This window comes from Pteropus medius, unplaced genomic scaffold (genome assembly GCF_902729225.1).
Source record: "Pteropus medius unplaced genomic scaffold, Ma_sr-lr_union100, whole genome shotgun sequence".
In the NCBI taxonomy this organism is placed as follows: Eukaryota; Metazoa; Chordata; class Mammalia; order Chiroptera; family Pteropodidae; genus Pteropus; species Pteropus medius.
The window spans coordinates 11,056,806-11,081,189 of NW_024351729.1; the positions used below are offsets into that span (position 1 = coordinate 11,056,806).

General features: G+C 31.6%; 1 protein-coding gene and 2 pseudogenes across 9 annotated transcripts in view; 1 reads left to right on the forward strand and 2 right to left on the reverse strand.

Annotated features, from left to right (window-relative positions):
* CARF (calcium responsive transcription factor) overlaps positions 1-24,384 on the forward strand; it is a 73,015-nt gene that overhangs the window by 27,137 nt on the left and 21,494 nt on the right. For 6 of the 9 annotated variants that reach the window (XR_005648999.1, XR_005648997.1, XR_005649002.1 and 3 more), the window contains 10 exons: positions 332-521; positions 5,279-5,399; positions 7,143-7,286; positions 8,776-9,009; positions 10,658-10,820; positions 11,773-11,836; positions 14,870-15,000; positions 15,382-15,748; positions 17,791-17,972; positions 20,057-20,085. Coding sequence is in view for 1 of the 9 variants with exons in the window: in XM_039844474.1 (XP_039700408.1) it covers positions 332-521; positions 5,279-5,399; positions 7,143-7,286; positions 8,776-9,009; positions 10,658-10,820; positions 11,773-11,836; positions 14,870-15,000; positions 15,382-15,748; positions 17,791-17,909 (1,533 nt within the window). In the remaining 8 variants the exon portion in view is untranslated. Of the gene's footprint in view, positions 1-331; positions 522-5,261; positions 5,400-7,142; positions 7,287-8,775; positions 9,010-10,657; positions 10,821-11,772; positions 11,837-14,869; positions 15,001-15,381; positions 15,749-17,790; positions 20,290-24,384 lie in introns of those variants that run through there. The other 3 variants (XR_005649001.1, XR_005649005.1, XM_039844474.1) reach the window with 3 other exon arrangements.
* Positions 8,509-8,627, reverse strand: LOC120587803 (uncharacterized; annotated as a pseudogene).
* LOC120587775 (uncharacterized) lies at positions 23,975-24,091 on the reverse strand (annotated as a pseudogene).

Below are 24,384 nucleotides of genomic sequence, written 5' to 3' on the forward strand. Positions count from 1 at the left end.
ATACAAGAGTAGAATTTTAAATATCTGGAAACGATATGTTCTTCAAGCTATCTTCCCTAAATATAATTTCTCTCAAACAAGGGTTTGATAAGAGAGTGTGGCAGTGAGTTTGGCATTCTCTAACAAATACCTAGACAATATTTATTTGATGAAGCTGGTTGAATTCAGATCAGACCCACTGGTTGTAATAGACCATTGATCTGAGGGGAGAAACAACATTCTTTTTTGAGAGCTGATGAGTCTTTCATCTTGGACAACTACCTCATTAAATTATTTGTACAATGAAACATATTTGCTAATAATTTTGTTATTTAATTTTTACTACATGCAGAAAATTGGAGATTCATACCGTGGCTACTGTGTAAGTGAGACTGAATTAGAAAGTGTCTTAACATTTCACAAGCAGGAAACACAGAGTGTTTGGGGAACCCGCCAATCTCCTAGCCCAGCCAAGCCAGCTTCACGTTTGATGTGGAAATCCCAGTATGTCCCATATGATGGAATCCCATTTGTCAATGCAGGTACTTTTTAAAAGAATTATTTAAAAGCTCATCAGTAGCCATGATCCATTGTGAAAATGTGGTTTTCCTAAGGTGATACATTTTCTTTTTGGTAGATGACAACTAAATGTTAATTGACAAAAACTTATGTTAAACTGAAAAGAAAACTTATAGTAAATATAACCAATCATTTTATGTTGTAAAATTGCATTTTAACATATTAAATCATTCTCTCTTTAGATATTATGCTGGAAATAGAAAATAAAACTATTGAAACTCCAGATAGTCTTAATACAAATTAAACAATAAGCAATTTTATTATTTCAAATATGTATAGATCTTGGTTTTTATTTTTTTCTTCATCCAATACAGGTGTCCTCTCTTGCTCTCTTGATTTGTCTTGTGGGACAAATTTGTGTCCATTTTATATCGCTTATAACTCTGGAGTTATTGTATAGAATTTGTATAAAATCAGGAATTATTATATAGAATTCTAATAGCAAGGTTCTCGATTTTAAGGTTCTTAGGTGTATTATATACACGTGTATTTTCAAACACTGGGCTAGTGTTTACTAAAATGATAGAGTTTCAAAAAATTCCCAGAGATTCACCCTAAGACTAGTCAGAGTACATAAAACCTAAAAACAAGTGATTTATTTCAGGACTATGCGGGTACTGATTCAGCTGGAAGAGTTGTAGCCTCATCCTGAACCTCTGAGGGTAAAGAGAAATACTTAGAGGAAAATAAGATAAATGTAACTCCTTCTGCCCAGGTTTATCAGTATTCTGTAAAAGAAATGAAGCATTTCCCCCAACCCTAGTTTTAATCCCCTTCTTAACTCTTCATAGGCAGCCACTACATGAATTTGGTGTGTATATCTCCAGTCTGTGCTTTTATACTTTACCATACATATTTGTATTTATAATAATGTAGTTTATTATTTTGAATATTTAAAAATATACATAGTGAACTGTAGATATTATGTAAAATTTTCACTCACCCTTATTTTTTGAAATCTATCCATATTGTTACTTATAGATCCTAGTTAATTCAGTTGAATTATTATAACATTCCAGCATATGATCAAACCACAGTTATTTTTCTAACAGTAATTTAGTTTCTTTCCATCTTTTAAATATTACAAAGAATGCAATAGCCAGGCCTCCACAATATATGTTTTTTATAGAAAGGATGTAATTAGTTTTCTGGAGTATGTGTTAAAAGTGGAATTGCTGAGCTGTAAAATATTCCCATTTCATCTTTACAGGATTCACTCAAATTGCTCACTAAAGTGGTTGTACAGATCCAGAATCTCTTCTCTAAATTTTTTTTGGCTAGATATATTTTAGAATTCTGTATTTGGGTACTATAATATGGTAATATTACAAAATACTTACAGGAAGTATTCTATAGACAATAATACATGATCAAATATAGTAATACTTTACAGATGATCACACTAAGAAGAATAAATTAAGATTGTAAATAGGCTCAGAAAGTTCAGGTCAGGTTTTGCAGCCAACTGAGTTCCCCAAATTTTGTTTTTTGAGCTGTTTAGATAAAGAAATGAATGTAAAAGATTGACGACGTATAGCAATTTTTACTCCTTTCATCAATGTATGGGAATTTCCTTTCCCACATTTACCTTATTCCTTAACCATTGTCAGACTTTCCAAAATCTTTATATTGTGGAAGTTTTCATATGTATATCAAAGTAGAGGTAATAATGTATGAAATCCTATGAGTCCATGTATCCATCATCCAGCTTCTACAAGTATCAGCATATGCTCAATCTTGCCTACTATATGCCCCTATCCACTTTCTCATTTCCCACCACTAAGATGATATTATAGCAAATTCCAGCTATCATATTATTTTCATCTATAATTACTAAAGTTTATATCTCTAAAAGGTAAGTACTCTTTAAATACATAATGAGAATCCCATTATCAACTTTAAAAGAATTAACAGTAATTTCTAAATGTCTAATGTTCACATTTCTCCACTTATTTCATAATTCTTTTTCCATAGGTTTGTTCAAATTCACATCCAAACAAATTTCACAGATTACATTTGGTTACTATATCTCTTAAATTTCTATTCATCTAGAAATTTCCCTCCTGTTTTTCCCCAGGTAGTTTGTTTTGTAGAGTTTGCCATATTCTGGATTTTGCTGATTCTCTCTCTGTGGTGTAGTTTAACATGTTCTTCTATCTCCTGTATTTCCTGTAAACTTAGATCTAGAGGCTTGACTAAATGAAGATTTAATCTTCATAAAAGTATTTTGCAAGAATACTTCATAGATTCTGTGTACTTAGTTGTTGCAATCTACATACAACATCTTTTTGTGGTGTTAGGATTGATCAGTGGATTCAATTGTTTTAGAATATTGTCAAATTTTTTCATTTTTGCCAATCCGAAGAGTGCGAGGTAGTATTTCACTATTTTAATTTGCATTTCCCCATTTCCTATTGAAGTCGAACATCTCTTTATTTGTTCATTTAATATCCTTTTCTTTTCTTTCTGAATTGTCTATTGATAGCCTCTGCCCATTTTTCTGTGTGGTTGTCACTTTAGTTTTTAAAAAATTATTTGTAGTTCTTTATATTTTGCATATTTTTGTATGTATTATAAAATACTGTTTCTCAAACTATTATTTTCATTTTACCTTTATTGATGGTGTCTTTTAAATAGAAGTTTTACATTTTAATGTCAGCTTTATCAATATTTTCATTTAGGATTGGTATTTTTGGTTTTATGTTTAAAAAGTTTGCTGTACCCTAGATAGAATAGGATATTCAACTTAAAATCTTAAACTGTATAGTTTTCACATCTACTTATTTGCATTATCTTTTGCTATGTAACAAATTGAACCTAACTTGATAGCTGCAAACAACAAACATTTATTATCTCATAGTTTTTGTAGCTCAGAACTCCAAGTGCAGCTTAGCAAGTACTTCTGCCTCATGTTCTCTCACAAGACTGCAATTAAGGTGTTGGCTGGAACTGCAGTCATCTCATGGCTTGAGCTGGGGTGGAACTACTTCCAAGCCAACTCATGTGGCTGTTGGCAGGCCTTATTCCTTGCTACGCGAGTTATTCCTTGCACAGAGTTGCCTTACAACATGGCAGCCGATTTGTCCTAAGGCAGCAATCCAAGCAAGAGCAAGAGAATACCCAAGATGGAAGTCACAGTATTTTTATATAACCTAATATCAAAAAGAACATCCTGTCTACATCTAATACAAGGTTAACATCCAGAATATATAAAGAACTCATACAGCTCAACTACAACAAAAACAAACAATCCAGTTAAAAAATGGACAGAAGACCTGAACAGTTATTTCTCTGAAGAGGAAATACAGATGGCCAATAGACATATGAAAAGATGCTCAAGGTCACTAATCATCAGAGAAATGCAAATTAATGTACAATGAGATATCACCTCACACCTCTCAGAAGGGCTATCATCAATAAATCAAAAACAACAAGTGCTGGCAAGGATGTGGAAAAAAGGAACCCTCATACACTGTTGGTGGGATTGCACATTGGTACAGCCACTATGGAAAACAGTCTGGAGATGTCTCAAAAAATTAAAAACGGACATACCTTTTGACCCAGCAATTTCACTTTGGGGTATTTATCCAAAACAATAATTTGTAAAGATCTATGCACTCCAATATTCATGGCAGCACAATTTACAATAGTCAAGACATGAAAGCAACCTAAATACCATCAACAGACGATTGGATAAAGAAGTTATGATTCATATATACAATGGAATGTTACTCATCCATAAAAAAGAAGAATCCTACCATTCACAATGACATGGATGGACCTAGAGGTTATTATGCTTAGCGAAATAAGTCAGACAGAGAAAGATAAATACCATGTGATTTCACTTACATGTGGAATCTAAGGAACAAAAAGAAGAAACTAATCAAAAACAGACTCACAAATATAGAGGACAGTCTGGTGATATCCAGAGCAGAGGGAGGTCGGGGGCTGGAAGAAGTGGGTAAAGTGTTAAAGAAGTACAAATTAGTAGTTGATAGGTGGTCATGGGAATGGGGAGCATGGCACAGGGAATGCATTAATGTCATGGCTAGGTGTAGGTAGAGCCAGAGGAGAGAAAGAGCAATCAGGGAGATTGTTTATAAACTATGTAAATGTCTAACTAATGTACTATATACTTGAAACTAATAATAAAATTTAAAAATCCTGTCAATTTCTGTTATATTCATTAGAAGTAAGTTAATAAGTCTAGCCCATATTCATTAGAAGCAAGTTAACAAGTCTAGCCCAAGTGCTCAAGGGGAGGGAATTATACAAGAACATAAATACTAAGAGGCAGGTATTATTGGGAGCCATGTTAGTGGCTGGTTATCACATTATACTAACAGACCAAATAGAAAAAAGAAAATAAATAATTAAAAAAGGAAATAAAAATTTAAATGACATTAAAATTTATTAACAAATATAGTATTTGCTAATTTCTATTTATAAAATGGTAAATTTTATTAAAATCACATATATGTAAATACCAGTTGACATTAAGTAAATGTGCTATTGGCTAATTTCCTTACCATACTATGATACATTTGGTAAATATTACAATAAACTTGAATTTATTTGTACATCTTTAGTAAGTTTTCTGAAAGTTGCATAATCGAAAGTACACATTTTGACATTGCCACCACCAAGTTATTTTTAATCTGGACAGATTCAGAACAGATGGATACTTGAATTAATATCAATAGTTGATTTTGGCCCACAGGTAGTAGAGCGGTGGTAATGGAGTGTCAATATGGGCCACGGAGGAAAGGTTTCCAGTTAAAAAAGATCAGTGAACAGGAAAGCAGGTCTTCTCAGCTCTACAAAGCTACTTGTCCAGCCCGGTAAGCTTTATTTTCTTTTATTTCTTTCTTATTAAGTACTTATTTTTTAATAGCTAATATGCACACTTTTGTTAAGTTTAAACAGTGCCAAAAAATAATACAGTGAAATCTTAAGTTTCCTCTTACCCCAGCTCCCTATGTCCCTGTTTAAGGCAACAACTCTTACCAGTTTCTTGAGTAACCTTCCAAAGATATTATGTGTGTGTGTGTGCGCGCGCGTGCGCGCACATGTGTGTATACATACATTCTGCTTTCCCCTCATAAATGTGAAGATATCAGTAAAGCTTACTAACATTTTCTTTCCTTAAGTAGTAGTGTACCTTCTTTCCTGATACAGATTCACATTGATTCATTTCCATTATAAGTGCCTATCGTGGTTATTAACTGCACTGCTATTATGCTTCATACTAGTGTGAATGTAATGACATATACTACTCTACACTTTGCTTTTTTTCATTCCCAGTATATCTCAAAGCTGGTTGCATATTTGTATGTAAAAGCACTGGTTCTTTCTTTCTTCTTCTTCTTTTTTTTAATTTACTTATTTATAAAATTGAGATATAATTAATTTCATATACATTAATTTCATGATTCTTTCCTTTTAATAGCCATATACTATTCCATTTATGGATGGTTATTTACTTAATTAGTCCTCTAATAATGGACATATAGGCTCTGAAAAGTATTCTTTATTATTATTTATAAAGCTTCAGTTAATAACACTGTACCTGTTTGCATACTTGTGCAGGTATATTAGTAGGATAAATTCCTTGAAATGAAATTGCTAGGGCAGAGGTTATATTCTTTTTAAATGTTGACAGATATTGCAAAGTTGCTTTTTAGAGAGATTTTACTAGTTTATACCAGCAATGTATAAAAAAACCAACATAGTAAGTTTTACATAGGACTACAGAATAGTTACTGTTCTGGGAGAATGAAAACTGAACCAATAAAATATTTTTATAATATCTTTCACTAATATTCTTTTTTGAGACATTGAAAGTGTTTTATATTATATATTATAAGATAAAATAAAATTTAAAAAGATAACATGTAAAGGTTGGATTTAGTTGATCTTTGAAACATTTTATTTTAGCATTACATCTTACATCACAAACCTCAGCATCTCAAGAAGTTTTTAAAGCCAGTTCAGATTCTTGTTTAATCTGACAAGGTGAACTTTAGGCAATATTTAAACCTGACCATGAAACAAAACTTTCAGCCACTTTTTACACATAGTAATAAATCTAAAACTTTACATATAATTTGGGAGAAAATCTCTATGTGAAGAAATAATTTTATTCTCTATCATTTTATAAGTACTTTTTTGAGTATCTGCTCTGGACCCAGGCACTACATTGGGTGTCGTGGAAGGAGGGAAGCTAAAAGAGCTGTAAGATTTTACTCAATCATGGGGAACTTAATGTATTGTTAGAGTAGACCAGTAAATAAAAAACTATTGGAGAACATAATATTATAGTATGTGGTATACTATATGCTATAAATATTTAGATATTTTTACTAAAGTCTTGTTTATTGTTCATTTGCTAAGTAATATGCCCTGAGAATATGGCATATCTTTCACATAATCTTCTGAATGCTTTCTAGATTAATTGAATTCCTCTAAACTTTAATGCTTCAAGTAAACTTCTGGTTGATAAATTAGGTTTTCTTGAGATTACAATTCTTGAGATTTCTTGAGATATATAATGATACAGATTCTTTTTTTTCCCTTATAAAAAGGATTTACATTAAAAAGGTACAAAAGTTTCCTGAATACAGAGTTCCTACAGACCCCAAAATTGATAGGAAAATAATTCGAATGGAGCAAGAGAAAGCCTTTAACATGCTAAAGAAGAACTTGGTAGATGCTGGTGGTATTCTTAGGTATGACATTTATATAGTTCTTTTGTTTTACAAATTAATTAGCTCCAGTTGCAAGAATTCCTTCTGTAAGAAAAATTATGTTTTCTAATTATTTCATTAAGAAGTAATTTTTATATGGTAGGTGTCTCACTTGTAGTTCCCCAGGTATTAAAATGACTTGCTGCTGTATAAGCCATTGAGTTTATCTGCCAGATATCATGGATAAATCACAAAGAATTCTGTATACCATATAGAAGTTTTTTCCCCAAAATGAAAAATACATATTTAGGAAAATATTTTACTATGTATATAACAGTTTTTTCAGATACTTGCTAGGAGCTGAATTTGCCTTCACTTGTATATTTTTAAACCCATCTTTGAAAACTTATGGCAGCCAGAAATGAATTCTAAGCCCTACATAAAATTCCATTCCATACCTTTTATAACATCTTAAATAAGAAATAATAGCTTTCTTTTTTGTTTTCTTTTATGTGTCAGTCTAGTTGAAGAATTTGCAATTATATAATAGGTTTAATAGTATGGAATATAGTTTCTGTGTGATCTTCAAAAAAACTTTTAGATATATGAAAAATGAATAGTCAGTAATTAGATCCTTCTGTTCAGGATTGCATTTTAAGTAGGCTCCATTTCCTGCAATATCAATCATTGAAACATTTTGTACAAAAACATCAATTAAAACAATATCCTACCAGATCGGTTCATTTTCTTATCATCTGTTTTTTACACTCCACTACTCTACGAGAGACCTGCATTCACATTTTCGTTGTCTTGCTCAATGAGACTACAGGAGCTGGAGCACTGTAGAGGCAGTATGTTGAGCTCCTGTCAGAGAAGAGTCCCTTGCATAGCTCAATCTTGACAGACTCTGAATTATATCTACTTTTTGGTTCAAAGAATAATAGATGCAACACAGAAGTTGTAATCTGGGGACAAAATGGTAGAAGAATGGGAAAATACAAATTCAAAAGATGATGATGTAAAAGTTTCATTATTTTGAGGTAAAATTTACTTACTTTGAAATTTAAAATACTATTTTCATATATACTTCAATCTTGTACCCTCCTTAACTTTAGGGCCATAGTAAGAGTCTGTAAAGGTTTATAAAGATTTTTATTTACTTGGGTTTAAAACTAATCTTAGAAGAGTTAATGAGAGAACATTTTAAATTTTATTTGTTTATTTTATTTATATTTAACTTATTTATAATTTTCTTTTTTTTTAACGCCTACAGCACCCGGTCTTCCTAGGTGGTCTCCCATCCAAATACTAACTAGGCCTGACCCTGCTTAGCTTCTGACATCAGACGAGACCGGGCATGTTCAGGGCAGCATGGCTGTAGACTATTTATAACATTTTTATTTATATTTATTTAATATGATATAGTCATATATAATTTTTCTTAAAAGATTATTCTTTCTCTTGATGAATATTAACATAAGTAATTATGACCTTGCCTAGTAATGTAATTTTAAATATTTTCTTTTGTCAGGTGGTATGTACAGTTACCTACACAACAAGCTCATCAGTATCACGAATTAGAGACCCCCTCCCTCCCTTTATCACCTTCCCCTTTTCCTGTGTCCTCCCTAGAAGAAGAGGAGACTGCAATTAGAGATGAGAATTGTACATTACCCTCACGTCTACATCCTCAAGTAGCACATAAGATTCAAGAATTAGTATCACAGGGAATAGAACAAGTGTATGCAGTAAGGAAACAGCTAAGGTACAGTAGAAAACTTTTTTGTTTTTAATTTTTGTTTGTTGGTTTAAATAATATACTTAACATTGTAGACATTTTCTAGGATATATGCCATCAGAGTAGATAAGGAATATAGTTTATTAATTTATTAAAATAAGCTTATTTATGGACTGATCATGTTCTAGCAGAGGCTTGGCAAGCCATGAGAATGATTTGAATTACTCATTTGAGATATTCCTTATTCAAATTTGGCAAATTGGACTATTTCTAAATGATATATGAATTTAATTATATTCATATAACATTTAAAAATCCTTTGCAGAACCAAAGATTTTTAAACCTAGGCCAAGGTATTTATTTTAAGCTTATTTCAGATGGAATTAAATTTTATTACTGCAAAAGAACATAGATAGTTCTTTGTCTAATTAAATTTTGTATGTAGTACTCTGGTCTAATTTTACTGATGCTTAGGATATAACAATTTATTATTATTATCATGTGGTACTTACCATGTGTGTGCCAGCTATTGTGCTAAGCACTTTATATGTATGATCTCATTTATTCTTATGACTATGTGAAGTTGGTATATTTATCCCCTTTCTGCAGATTAGAACATAGAGACTCAGAGTGGTTAAATAACTGGCTTAAGAGGTAGAGGCAGTATGAAATATAGGTCTAACTCTATAGCATGTGCTTTTTGCCATGATTTCTGGCACTTAACCTTATTCATGCTGGTTATTGTATAATCTGATCTGAAGAACACAATGAGTATTTCCTAAGAATATTTCTTATAATTAAGAAATAATTATAAGAATACATTACTTTTTTATTTAGTAGCTTTCTTAGACATTTTGTATTTATTTCTGTTGAGGCAGTGTTAGAACAGACAAAATTTGGTAAAACCATCCACTATTTACTAAACCTGAATTTTAAGACCAGAGGTATAAGACAGCTCTGTGATATAGTCTACCGAATGTAATGCACAAAGCACATGTATATTGAACTTTATCATTTCTTTTATGTATCTCTTTTTATACAATTATGTGGTAATGCCACCTTCTATTCTTCTCTTTTGTCTACTTGTAAAATGCTAGCAGATCATATTTCATATGATATTTATTAATGTCTTTTGGAAGCAATATGATATTAATGCCTTTTGGAAGCAATATGATATTAATGCCTTTTAGAAGCATTATAATATTTATGCACATAACCTGGATGTAGGTGTAAGCTCTCTTACTTACTAGGTGGGTGTATAATTTGGGGCAAATTATTTAACTTCTGCAGCCCTCAGTTTCCCTATCTCTAAAGTGGGAATGCTAATTGTACCTACCTCATAGGATTATAGTACGTATTAAAGGAGATACTTGATGTGAAGTGTTCAGTACAGAACCTAACATAATAAGCATTCAAAAATATACTTGAATTGAAAATAGTGATTTCTTTAAATTCATAAAAATGTCAAAGCTTATTCTAAGATATACAGGTGTTTAACCAATGTAAATATTCCATTTCTTTAATTTGCATGGATTCTATGATTTATTGTGTGGAAAAATGTAAATTACTTATAAAGTTTTAAACCATGCTTTACGGAAGTTTATGCTAAAAGAGAACCTTTCACTTATTTGATTAAAGATTGTTTATGTTTTACTCCATTTTATATTCTCCACAGAAAGTTTGTGGAAAGGGAACTCTTCAAACCTGATGAAGTACCTGAAAGACATAATTTATCTTTTTTTCCAACTGTGAATGATATAAAAAATCACATCCATGAAGTACAGAAATCCTTGAGAAATGGAGATAATGTATATAACTCAGAGATTATTCCAGCAACGGTATAACTATAATTCCTTGCTTTGTTACAGAATCTTTCTCAACTTCTATTCTATTTGGCCTGGTACCTAGGAATGATTGTTATTAGGCCATAACTGTGATAGAATTAAAATAGTGGTATCTTTTTCTTAAAATGTAAACACTATGAACTCTCAGGAGGTGATTGGACTAAATCTTTTTATCACTCTCAAGAAAAATCAATTTTTTTTCCAACTGTGATGATAATAACAGTAGTAATATATATATTTTAAAATCAACAATTTTATCTCTGTAAAAAGTATATCTTATTCATTTAACTGTCATTTATTAAGTCACAGGCTGTGTATATCACCCTCTCTTTTTAAATATATGGACAAATGTAAATAAGTAGCTAAGACTTGAACACACAAAGTGATGATGTCAGTTCTATATGTCATCTATGGATATCAGTGTTAACTCATACTGTACTTTCTCCCTTAATATTGGTCATTTCTATAAAAATTTTTCCTACTCTGAAGAGATTAATATAATTACCCAGAAACTACTAATTGTAATGCCGGCAGCGATTATGTTATCAAAATCTCAGTAGCAATATTCTTTGTTCTCCAGATTTTTACTCTCCAAATTCAGTAACTGAATAGATTTAGATTTTTTAAAAAGCTAGAGCTTCAATTTTTTGCTATCCAGAACTCTTAATTATTCATTATCCAGAGTTCAGGAACAAAAACAGATTGGGTTAGCACTGGTCCTACATTGCTTACCAAATTCTTGCTATCTGACCTTGGGAAGCTAATGCATTTGGATAGTGAAGTGTACTTGTATTTTTAGAATATGAACAAGTGAAGAGAGTAATTACAGAATAAAGCACAATTATACTATGAGTGAATAAAATATGACAGTTGTATTGATATTTTACAATAGCTTTTCAGTATAAATGCTTTATTATTTTCACTGAAATAAATGTTCCCTTTTAAGCTTCAATGGACTACAGATAGTGGGAATATTCTCAGAGAGACTGTGACAGTTACATTTGCAGAAGGTAGGTTATCTTAAATACCTTTAAAATATAAAATCAAACAATGTTAAGAGTAGGAGACATTTAAGATATTATCTAATCAAATTTTATGGATAAAGAAACCATGGCCCAAAGAGGCAAGAGCAACTATGTTAAGATTTATCAAAATAATCCCTGTTATTTAAATTTCCTCCTATAATCAGCTTTTATGCTTCTTTATGATTGAAATTTTGAGTCTGATAACTATAGCACAGTTTACTATAAAGTTAGGCTAATTCCAGGAAACTATTGTCCCTTTTGTATGGTTTGCACTTTCTCATATGTTCTTACTCCTATGTTCTCTCAATAGTCCAAGCTTATTTCAGCCCTTTTTTTCTCCATTCTGGAAATGTCTTTTCTCCTCCTCTGCATGGCAAACTCACTATTCAAATAGCAATCTCTTGGCTTTAAGTGCTCTCAACTCCACCTCCTACATAAAGTTAGATATTCACTCTTGTATTTAATATGGTATCCTTTTGTTTATCACATCTGTGTCTTTCATTATGAGTTGAGCTACTCAAGGGCAAGGATTATATTTTATTCAAATTAATATATCTAGTTCATAGCATAATGCCTGCTAAAAAGTTAACACCTAAATAAATGCTTTAGAATAAATTTGTCAATAACTATATATAGTACAATTATTTCTTTATTCTCCTACTTATTAACCTTTGAGTCACTTTGCCTACAGAATAACTTTTAAATTCTTTAGCTTTATTCATTTGTTCAGCACATATTTTACTCACTGTAAGAAATGCTGGGCATAAAAAAACAACAACAAGTTTCTTCATTGAATTTAAAGTTGAGCAAGAGCAAAAGACACTAAACAAATGTGTTCTAATTAATTACTATTATGAAAAGTACCATGAGAGAGTTTTGCAAAATTGTGTGGGAATAGTGATAGAGACATATAACTTAGTCCAGGCAGTAGGGAAGTGATGCTTGAGAAAGTGATATTTAAACGAAAAAAATGAAGAATGAATAAGAATTTGCCAATCAAAGAAATAGCATGTTCAAAGGCTGAGCAAGAAAGAGCTTATCATGTTCAAGGAACTTAAGAAAGTTAGTGTAGTTTTAAGCATAGGTAATGCTCGGAGATAAAACTAGATAAGCAAAACAGGTTTAGGAGGCCCTTTTAGTGGTCCATTTGAAAGGTGTTAGTGGTTTAGACTACTGTTGGTAGCATTTATATTACAATTGGACAGATTTAGGAGTTACTTAAAAAAGAACTCAAAGGCCTTGGTTATCCATTGAAGGTATGGGAGGTAAAAGCATGGGAATGATATAGGGTGACTCCTGAGTTTCTTCCATGAGCAACAGACTGATAGTGGCATCTACTGAGCTCAGCAGCACTGGCATGAGGATAGGGTATTGATGGCTTCAGGGGAGAGAAAAAAATCATGGGATCAGATTTGGAAAGCTTGTGTATCAGAGCCCTTTCAATAGAATGGATTGGGAAGAAGCCATACTGGGGCTGTTGAAGAGTGAATAGGAGATGAATGAAGAAGTAGGGACAGTGTGGACCACTTTTTCAAGAATTTTGCTATGAAGGGAGTGTGGGGTTGAGGGAAGCTCAGGAGTGATCTGAAGGGATAGATGAAGATGAAGGTACTAATAGCTTTGGTGATGAGAGGTTGAGGAAATTTCTGATATTTTTCTCTTCTCCTTAAGTAAGAGTGCTAAGAATGAGAGAAAATCTCAGAAAGGGTGGCCAAGATTTTAGGAAAATAGAGATTAGGTATCATCCCTAATATAAAGTGAGAGAATCTTAATAAGGTCAGACATAGGTGAAGGTCCTGTTGAGGTTGATGATCATGAATTGGTATTAGTAGTAGCAGTGAGTTTCTTTTTCAGTGGCATTTGGCTTCACATGTATAAGCAGTGGAAGCTATTTTCATTGAGAGTTAGGATTTTACCAGGCAGGTATGACCAAAGGACAGAGAGGCAAGGAAGGTAAAGATATTTGCAAGAGTGACGAAAATTATAAATACAGGATGCTAAGCTGGATGGAGAAAGAATTTTATTAAGAAAGAAGCTTGATGGACCTGAAGAAAACTAAGGAATCAGTTGATTTAAGGTTCACATGAGGGTAAAGAACAATTGAGTGGAATACCTGAGCAAAATCTGTGAAAGAATAAGAGGTTGTAATCAGAGAATGGATGTTTGAATTCGAAACTGTAGATATAGAATATAGAATAGTCCAGGGAGTGTGATCATAATAGTGGGTGACTACAGCAAAGTGAAGTAGAAGGACAATTAGAAATGAAGAAGCCAAGAAGAGTGATGTTTAATCCTCTCAGCAGTTCTTTGAGGAAGATTCTCTTATTATCCTCATTTCACAGATGAGGAAATTGAATTTTAGAAACAGCATTAAATAGCATGTGGAAGGTTACAGAGAAAAGCCAGTTGTCAATAATTGGTTTTTGGTTGTCTTAAAGAGATGAATATATTTGGGTTAACATAAAAATTACACGAGAAGGAAGCAAATTCCCTAAAGATAATTTGCTTTAAAAATTGAGATATTAAGAAAACAGATATTTTTATTCTTACTCATTTATTCCCAAATGAGTTATTGAAAGAAATTTAATACTATTATTATGAGAAATTTAATACTTTATACCAGGCATTGTCCTAGGTACTAGAGCTACCAAAGATGATGGAGAAATTTAGATGTAATCCATTATCATTGCATGGAAAATGGACTCAATTAGAGATACAGATGTAGAGAGAGTCTTTCAAGGAAAAAAATGCCATTTCCTACATTCCATATTAGATATATTGCATTAAAATTAATGGCGGTTGAATCTAGGAACTTATATATTTTTAAAGTTCCCTTAGTGATTCTGATTATCTACCACATTCTGGAAATAGTGGACTAGATAACTTCTTAAAGACCTTTTTAAACTTTTGACCTTATCTCCTATTCCAATTCTGATAGTAAGGGTTGTAATAAAGTGTAGTATCCTAGAAGCCATAAATATTATTTTGTTTTAATAGTTTATTTTTTATATGATTTAGGAAATTCAGCAGGAGAATCAACTACCACCAGAATGGAAACAAATCAGACAAGGGGTTCTTTGTCTCCAGAACCAGCCCACTTGCTCTCCTCACTTTCCTCGTTTCAGCCAAAAATATTCACACAACTACAGGTAGATATTCAGTAAAATAGCCAAATTGGAGGCCCTATTCTTTCTTCTTCAGTCTCTCTTCTTCTTTTATTAGGGATTTTATGGAATTGTTATAGAATTTTAATAATGATCAAAGATATTTTAATTATTAATTCCTAACTTGTATCTTGATTTAAGATGATAAGTTAAATAATATGTTGAAAAAGTTTGAGTTGACTATGCATGCAATAAAAATTAGTTTTACTACTTTTCTTTTGGTTGTTTCTGTCTTCAATATTTGTTAGCAACTATACTCTTAAGTAAATTTCATTCCAATTTTATGTCAAAAGAATAACATATCCTATAAGAAAATTGTATATAGTAAATTCAAACATTTTGATGTAAATCTTTTTGATTTAAAAGGGTTTGCAGTTGCAACCAAGAATCACTTCTGATGGATCACCGGCTCTGATACCAGTAAATAACCACCCCTCCTCCAGTCCTTCAAGACTTCTGGATTCAGTAGGAAGTGCTGTAATGAATAATAATTCTCTACTGCTTGGTCAAAGTCATAGCCTTCAAACAGATACATGCCTAACCCAAAACAATAGTATCGCCTCTACCATGGGTAACCTTCCGGAACCAGATCAAACTCTGGTTGCAATGGATCAGCTGGTGGAAGTTGGAGATGTTGAGGATACAGAGAACCTGGAAGGAAATGTTCATCGGATTCTACTGGGCAATGTGCACACCATTCCAATACAGATTATAGACAACAACCCAGCTCTTAGTAAGTTAAAATCAATTTATGATTTTATTTTTTTTATTCCTTATGGACTATCATCACTGTTGCACTACAGAAAAAAAACTGTCATTTCTATTCAGTGGGTTTGTAACATAAATAAATCAAGTAAAATTACGAGAAAAAGGAAAAAAATTCATGAGTGTAAGTTTTAATAACTTAAACTTCAAAATATTTTCTCTACTGAAATTATTCATTCTCTAATTACCTAGTGTTACATGAAAAAACTGTGGTGATATGAGATCACGAAGGTCATTTTAATTGTGTGAAAACATTAGAGAAATTTTAAAGGGAAAATTAGTGTAAAAGTTAATATGGAAAAATTGATACACAGAAAAATGGAATGAAGTGGGCAGATATAAAGGTAAAGAGAAAGATTTCGAGTTATAGGCTTAAATATTGAGCTCTATGGAAATTGAAAAGGAACTAGTAAAACTTGGAGGCTTGGGTTTCATCCATGACCTTGATACCTTCACTTTGTAACAAACCTGGTCAACATAGTAATAAACTCATTAACTCCTACTTGACTTATGAAAGATTTGCCCACAAATCTTTCTGGATTAGGCACTTTTGTGGGGAGACTTATATTTTTGCTTTGAAGAGCAAAAATCTTCATAGGAATTTTCCTTAGAACATATATTTTCTCTCCATTCTTAATCATCATTCTTTGGATAAAGAAAAGTGTGAGATAGTTCCTTCCAGAAAAGAATTATTGCCTTTTAAATTTGTTGGAAGTAATACTTTTAAGAAAATTTATCCAGAGTGCTGTGGCAGTTGTCACTATTGAGGAACTTTAGTAGAAGAGAGAGAAAAGGAATATACATGAATTAATCCTCACAACTCCATGAAATAGTTGATAGTGTCCCATCCTGTATAGATGGAGAAACCAAGGCTCAGGGAAGTTAAGTAAGTGCCTAAAAATCATATCTAGTAAGTGACAAAGTGGAAATTTATACGTAGATCTATCTGCCTCCAAAGCTTCTTTTCCATTCTAATAAGTTTCCTCTCTGTATTGTGCCTAAATATTTCTGGGACCTCTAATTTCAGATTGTTTTAAAGGAGACCCTCTTTTAATCTGAACTTGCATGATTTAGTAAGTTAGCTCATGATCTGAGGGACTACTTCTCCTGACTATTTATTCTCACAGTCATTCAAATCTATCCTTTATTTGTTTTCTCTGTGGCTTGGGTTAAACTCCAGCACACTCATCTGTGACAAGGAGTAGATGTGTTCACACTTTTCTGAGCAAATATGGTCCCTTTAACCTTGGGTCCCTGTAGAAACTGAAAAACCGATATTCCTGAGAGAGAGAGATTTTATCTTAGGTATCTCACCTGCCAGTTCACTTCACAATAGTGCTGCAGGTATATTAGATTTAGGTTAATTTAGATTAATTTGGTCATAAGTACTTTGAAATCAGAATGATGCACGTATTCGGAAATATTTCTGATAAGCCAACACAAAGCTTGTGCAGCTGTCAGAGCTATCATTTAAGATGTGGCATATTTTTTTCTAAAGTACTTATGTAGTGAAATTTCTTTAGGGAAGGAACATTTTCCTTCATACATGACCACATATGGAAACCATATGGGAATGGTAACATGTCTTCAAATTTATGATACATATGCTTGCTGTTTGTAAAACAAATTATTTTCAATTAATGATAGGCTTCCTGATCTTTATTGATACATATTTTTAAAGACAAGTTTAAATATGAAATATTTTTCATAATTTTATTAAATTATGGACTGATTTTTTGTCAAAGCATCTTTAGAAGAGATTAACTTTATAGTTTTCTTGGTCTCTTTTTTGCATTACTAGAAGCATAATGAAGGAATTTAATATGAATGACTGTTAAGATGTCAGAAGCACTGACTTCTCAAATACACCAACTGCTTTTCCGAATTACTTGGTTCTTTTTTCCAAACTACTGTTTTATGCCTTGCTTCTAAATTCATATAATTCTAAAAATTCCAGTGTTATAAATGATACTAACCTTTAGGGTTTTTCTTTTATGTTTGCTTTTAAAGTTGAAGAAAATCCAGAAGGTACCATTTCTGTGACCCAAGTTAAGCAAGAACCCAAAGAACCAGCATTGTCTGTGGAAGCAAAAAAAAAATTGGACTCTAAGAAATTATCTGCAACATAAACTTCTGAAGCTTTTCAGAATTTTACAACTCTGGTGACTTCTGGTGATATCATAGAAAAGAAGGTGAATATTGTCAAAGAGCAGCATTATGATAAGTGGACTGAAGACTGGTTTGATGAGCAGCTTTGATTTAAAACTGCTATATTTGTTGCCAATTCCATATTTCTACCTTAAGAGATATTTTGCTCCTCTTATTTTGTATGATTCTTACGCTTTTTGAGTCTCTGATAGGCCAGTATTTCTAAAGATCATCTGAACTTATCCATGGTTACATAGTCTGAACACAAATAGTTATCTAACTCATCCCCTGGAAATACCAATTTTGGCTCTTAAAAGATGAAAAAAAACAACAAAAATAGTGTGTGTGAGTGTATGTGTGTGTGTATGTAATGACTTTTTTAAGTTCTCAAAGAACTTATTCCTTGTTTAAAGTTGTGAAATTTTTAAATTGGCAGAGAGGTGAGAGAATATTTGTAGTCTGTCTCATTTGTAAAGATAAAACAGTAGATTTTACATACAACACAAAGCCCAGCATTCACATCTGTGGAAACTGTGTATTTCTATTTTAGCTTCTTCCATTCTAATTTTTATACTTATAACTAGAAACCAATAGCATACTAATGGTCATCTAGTAGAAATTTAAAGGATCTTTGTAAGTACTAAGAATTTTAACTTGAATTAATCAGATAAGCAACAGAAATAAATGTATATTGCATGGATTTATATAGTATTGTAGGTAAAACACTACTTATGGGTAAAAATGTAAAAATTGAGAAAATTCAGAAAGAATAATAGAATTCCCTGGTGTTTACATATAATTTGGGGAACTTTTTAATAGCAGAGGGATTTTCCCTATTTTGTATTGAAAATTCAGCTCTGGTTAGAAATGAATTTCAGTTAGATTTATTTTTTTATGCCATAGTTCTTACTGAATTGAAGGTATTAGAATGTATAGGACTTCAAGGTAAGTATTTATAGTTTAAAATTTAGTTCATATTTGCTTATTGAGTAAGTATAGTTGCTTGTTGAGTAAGTATATTTACTTCAAATACTGAATAAGTACTAATCAGTATATTCATTATGAGCTTTTGTTTTCTGGAAGGTTGGTAAACTAGAAATGTCAATTATAACTGTCAAGAAGTCAACCTAAAGGCTTTTTCCCCCCTAGAGACCATCTGTGGGTATATTTAAAAGTAATAAGGATTTCAAATGGATATTAATATTTAATATTCAAAGCATGTGGAATATAATATGAAACTTAACCATAATGCTTTACGTGACTATGATTTTTTTTTTGGCCTTAGGTAGTCCAGTTTCCATTCTTAATTCACTTTAATAGTTTCAAATGCACAACACATATAAGTATAAAGCACTATTATATTAGAAGTGGGTGAAATTTTAAAATTCCTTGCTCTTTAGATTTATATCCTATTTAACATAAAATTTGTTATTTATACCCCTATTTAATGCATAGTTAACATTAAGTTACATATATGATTTTTCATAAGACTTGTTTTTCTTTTTCCTAAGAAATGAAAATATTCAATGTGGGCATTTATAGAGTTAGAATGCCAAATCTATTATGTTATGCTAACTTGAATATGATAGTGACCTCAAACCCAGATTTCTTTTAGTTGGTGTGTACTTAAAGGGAATAAGTCCATATTAAAGTTTAGTGTTGTATTGTAGGTAATATTCTTCCCATTTGTTGGTTCCAGTTTTTATGGAAACTTTTTTCAAGATTTTAAATAATAGATCTTCACCTTTCATTAATGACAATAGTTTATTATGAAATGTTCCACCAAATGAATTAATTTCTTTGGAGACATTCTTTTTTGATGTTGGGTTGCTAAGGAGAAATGCTTGATAAGATACAAACTGTAGTCAGTTACCAATAAGCATGAGCGATGTCCAAGGATTTAGACTTTGGCACTTGGTCAAGAATTAACATAACTTTAAAATATTTCTTGGATTTCATTCTACGTGAATGTCTCTTTTGATACTGGTTTTGTTTTTGTTTTTGTTTTTGTTTTTTATCATGAGGACAGACAGTTACAGTGCATTCTCCCCACAAACAAAAAACAAAAGAAAAAAAAGAGCATGAAGGAAGGTTTAAATCCCTAATTGTATACTCTTTTGGTTTTTAGGTAGAAACTGGAACTATCAATATTTTCATGTAAGTATTTCAATAAGTAGCTTTAAAAATGGTTTCTAAATCAGTTTTTAAAAATTCATTTGTCCTCTAAATGCATGTTCGATTATTACACTATATCAGTATTGTATTTTAAAGGTGCTTAGCATCACTTCAAAAATGTTTATGTATTTAAAATTTTCAGTTATTTTTTAAATGAACAGGGTAATAAAGACAAGTACATAAAAATTTTCAGTATCTGTTTGGCATTCTCCTAACAACTCTACAGCAAAGTTTGACATACGCTCTTTTGCATCATTTATTACAAGGTGTAATATCTGTAGTAGTAAGTTGGACATTCAAAATAAGCTGAGCTTGTTTCTTCATTGTAGTTTTTATGTTCCAAGTCTCCAAGTGAACTTCTACAGTGAATTATAGATAAACACAGCCATGGTGGGCTTTTCCCTCAGTATTAATTTTTTTTGTGTAAGTAGTTAACTTAAAAGAAAAAAGCTTTTATTTCTTATACAAGGTAAATGTTTTCTAAAAGTCACAAAAGTGATAGAAAACAGATTTGGAGATCTGGTCCTACATTAAAGTTTCTAATTTTGAGGTCTGCCAGCCTGTGTTTCATCTTTCTTTGTATCTTGTCAGAATGCATACTTCATCATGTAAATATGAGAAAGATGTCATTTAATTTGTACCAGGTTTTTAAAAACAGTTTAAAAAAAAGTGTGTGTGTGTGTGTATATATATATATATATTGTAACTTAATGTATAGTGTTTTTGTTAAAATGTATTTTTTTCATTAAAAATACTGTGCTTTTTTTCTTAAACTTGTTAGTTTCTTTTTATACTTTTCCTGGAGGTAGTGGTAGTTTTGTTCATCTTGAAGATGCTGAATAAATACTTTAATACCTGAGAATTTTGGCTAGAGATTTATGTTCAATTTGGAACCTGAAAGTGTTTAAGCATAATATATGCATTTAGTACTGGCAACTAAGCCAACCATTAGTATTTTGAAACACTGTGTGAGATATGATATAGATAATTCTTTTTTCCTCACATTTTGGTACTGTGACATCTTCAAGTAAAGCTTTATATTTTTGGAGTAATGGCAGAAATATTTATTTAAAAAGGAGGGATCATTAATTTTTTCCCTCTTTGCCTTATTTGCTTTATTCTACTCTGCCTATTTTTAAAGACCATAGAAAATCTTTCTCTCTCCAGAAAGATTGACTCTTCTCCATCGGCTGATTCAGGCTTTAGACATCTTAAATGGTGTATCGTTTAGGTATCTAAGTATCTGTAATTCTACTTAATTAACTTAGTCATAATGGCAAAGTCTTGGTATACTTTTGCCACATATATGTTAGCTATGAATTCTGTTGTTAAGTAATACAAATATTTGTTGTTGAGTGAATTCTTAAAACTATAGGAATAAAGTCAGAATTTTGAAAAAAACCTTACTTATTAATGGATCCTAAATAGATTCATGAGAAAAATAAATCGTATGGTTAATATGGGAAACCTTTGAGAGTGTGATACATGGGTATAAGAGTGTAGGGGAGATGTTTAAGGGCATAAACTTGCAACTAAAGTCCAGAAGATCTAATGTACAGCATAGGGGTTATAGTAAAAGATACTGTATTATAAACTTCAAAGTTGCTCAGAGACTGATCTTAATTGTTCTCACCACAAAAAAAATAAATTATAATTATATGATGTGATAGAGGTGTTCTAATGCTGTGATGGTAGTCATATTGCAATATATAAATTATCAAATCAACATACTGTACACCTTAAACATTACAAGTTAATTATATCTCAATAAAAAATGAGTTCTAAAACCAGAAGACAGCGAGAGTCCAGTATCAGCAAAGTTTTTCTTTTAAGTATCTTTACTGAAATATAATTGACATAACAATAAACTGCAAAATTTTAAAGTGTACAATTTGATAAGTTTTATATATGTATATGTATATGAAACCATCACCCCAGTTAAAATAATGAACATATCCATCACCCCCAAAAGATTTCTAGTATCCCTTTGTAATCCATTCCCACTTTTCCCTCCCACTACCCTTATCCCACCGTCTCCAAACATACTGATCTGCTTTCTGTCACTAGAGATCAATTTGCTTTGTCTACAATTTCATAAAAATGAAAACATTTAAAATCTGACTTTTGTCATTCAGCATAGTTATTTTGAGATTTATCTATGTCACAGAATGAATAGTTTATTCCTTTTTACTACTGAGTAGTATTCCATTGTATGGATATACCATAATTTGTTCATTCGCCCATTGATAGACATCTGGGTTGTTTATAGTTCTTGGCTATCACAAATAAAACTGCTCTGAACATTTGTATAGAAGTCTTTTTTTGGACATACGCTTTCACTTCTCTTGGGTAAATAGGAGTGGAATGACTGAGTCATGTGGTAGATATATAGTTAATTTTTAAGAAATTCTCAACTGATTTTTCAAAATGATTGTAACTTTTTATATTCCTGTCAGCAGTGTATAAAAGTTCCAGGTGCATTGCATTCTAGCTTACATCTGGTATGGACAGGCTTTTAAATTTTAGGCATTGTAATAGGTGTGTAGTAATATCTCACTGTGGTTTTTATTTCCATTTCTCTAATGACCAACACTGTTGAACATTTTTTCATGTGTTTTTGGTCATCTATAAATCTTTAGTGAAATGTCTGTTTGAATCACCAATTTTTAAATTGAACTGTTTTCTTCCTATAGAGGATTAAAAAGTATATTATAGATACAAGTCCATTATTATAAATTTACAAATAGTTCCCCTGATTTGTAGCTTATATTTTCACTCTCTTAATAGAATCTTTCAAAGGGCAGAAGTTCCTTATTGTGATGAAGTCCAATTTGTTTTTTTCTTTGTGGATCATACTTTTGTGTTGTATGTAAGAGATCTTTACCTAACCCAAGATTTTCTCCTGTGTTTTCTTCTAAAAGTTTCATGTCTAGGTTTACATTTAGGTCCTTAATCCATTTGTATTAATTTTTACATACATAGTACAAGATATAAATTGACTTTTTTTTTTTTGGCATATGATATCCAGTTGTTCCAGCACTATTTTTTGAGAAGACTATACTTTCTCCATTGAATTGAATTAATATCTTTGATGAAAAATCCATTAATATGTGAGCCAGTGTCTGGCCCCTGATATCTTTTAGTGGTCTATCGTCTATCTCAGTGGTCTCTAAACTCTTGGAAACAGTTTTGCCTCCAGGGGACATTTTGCAAAGTCTGAAGATAGTTTAGTTGACACAACTAGGGAGATACTGTTAGTTTCTGGTAGGTTGAGATGCTGCTCAGCATCATACAATGAATATGACAGCCCCCACAACAAAGAATTATCTGGCCTAAAATGTCAATAGTGCCGAGACTAAAAACCTGTGGCCAATACCATACTGTTTTGATTACTTGATTACTGTAGCTTCATAATAAATCTTGAAGTCAGGTAATATAAGTCCTTGAACCTTCTTTTTCAGCTTTGTTTTGACTATTGTAAGTCCTTTGTTTTTCATTGTGAATTTTAGAATCACCTTGTCAATTTCTTTTTTTAGACCCTGAGGGTATACTGGCTGTGATTATGTAGACTATATTGATCATTTTGAGGGTAATTGAAACCTTAATATTGATTCTTTAATTTTCTCTGCATTGTTCTATAGTTTTCAGTGTGCAGGTCTCACATTATCTTTCATCAGATTTATCACTAAGAACTTAAAAATGGCATTGCTTTTTAATTTCAACTTCTAATTTTTTTTAGTATATAGAAATACAATTTATTTATTTGTTCATTTGTTCATTCATTCATTCATTTATTTGGCAAGGCAACCATTGGTTGACCTCACAGATTGCAAGGACCTTGTTAGCTTACAATCCCTTATTTTATTTTTTAAGCCTACAGCACCTTGTCTTCCTAGGTGGTCTCCCATCCAAGTACTAACCAGGCCTGACCCTGCTTAGCTTCTGAGATCAGATGTGATCAGGCTTGTTCAGGGTGGCAGCTGTAGACAATAAGAAGTATATAAAAGAGACATCTTTGCTTTGTTTCTGATCTTAGAGAAAAAGCATCTAGTCTTTTAAGTATGATACTAACATATTTCATATTTTTGTATATATCCTTTATCAAATTGAGTCAATTCCTTCTTAGCTTGCTGAGAGTTTTTATTAGGAATGGATATTTGATTTTGACAAGTGTTTTTCCTGTATATATTGAAAATATCATTTGAATTTTCTATTTTTAGTCTTTCAATATGGTGAGAGACTTCGGTTCAGTTTCAAAGAGTAAAACAGCCTTGTATCTTT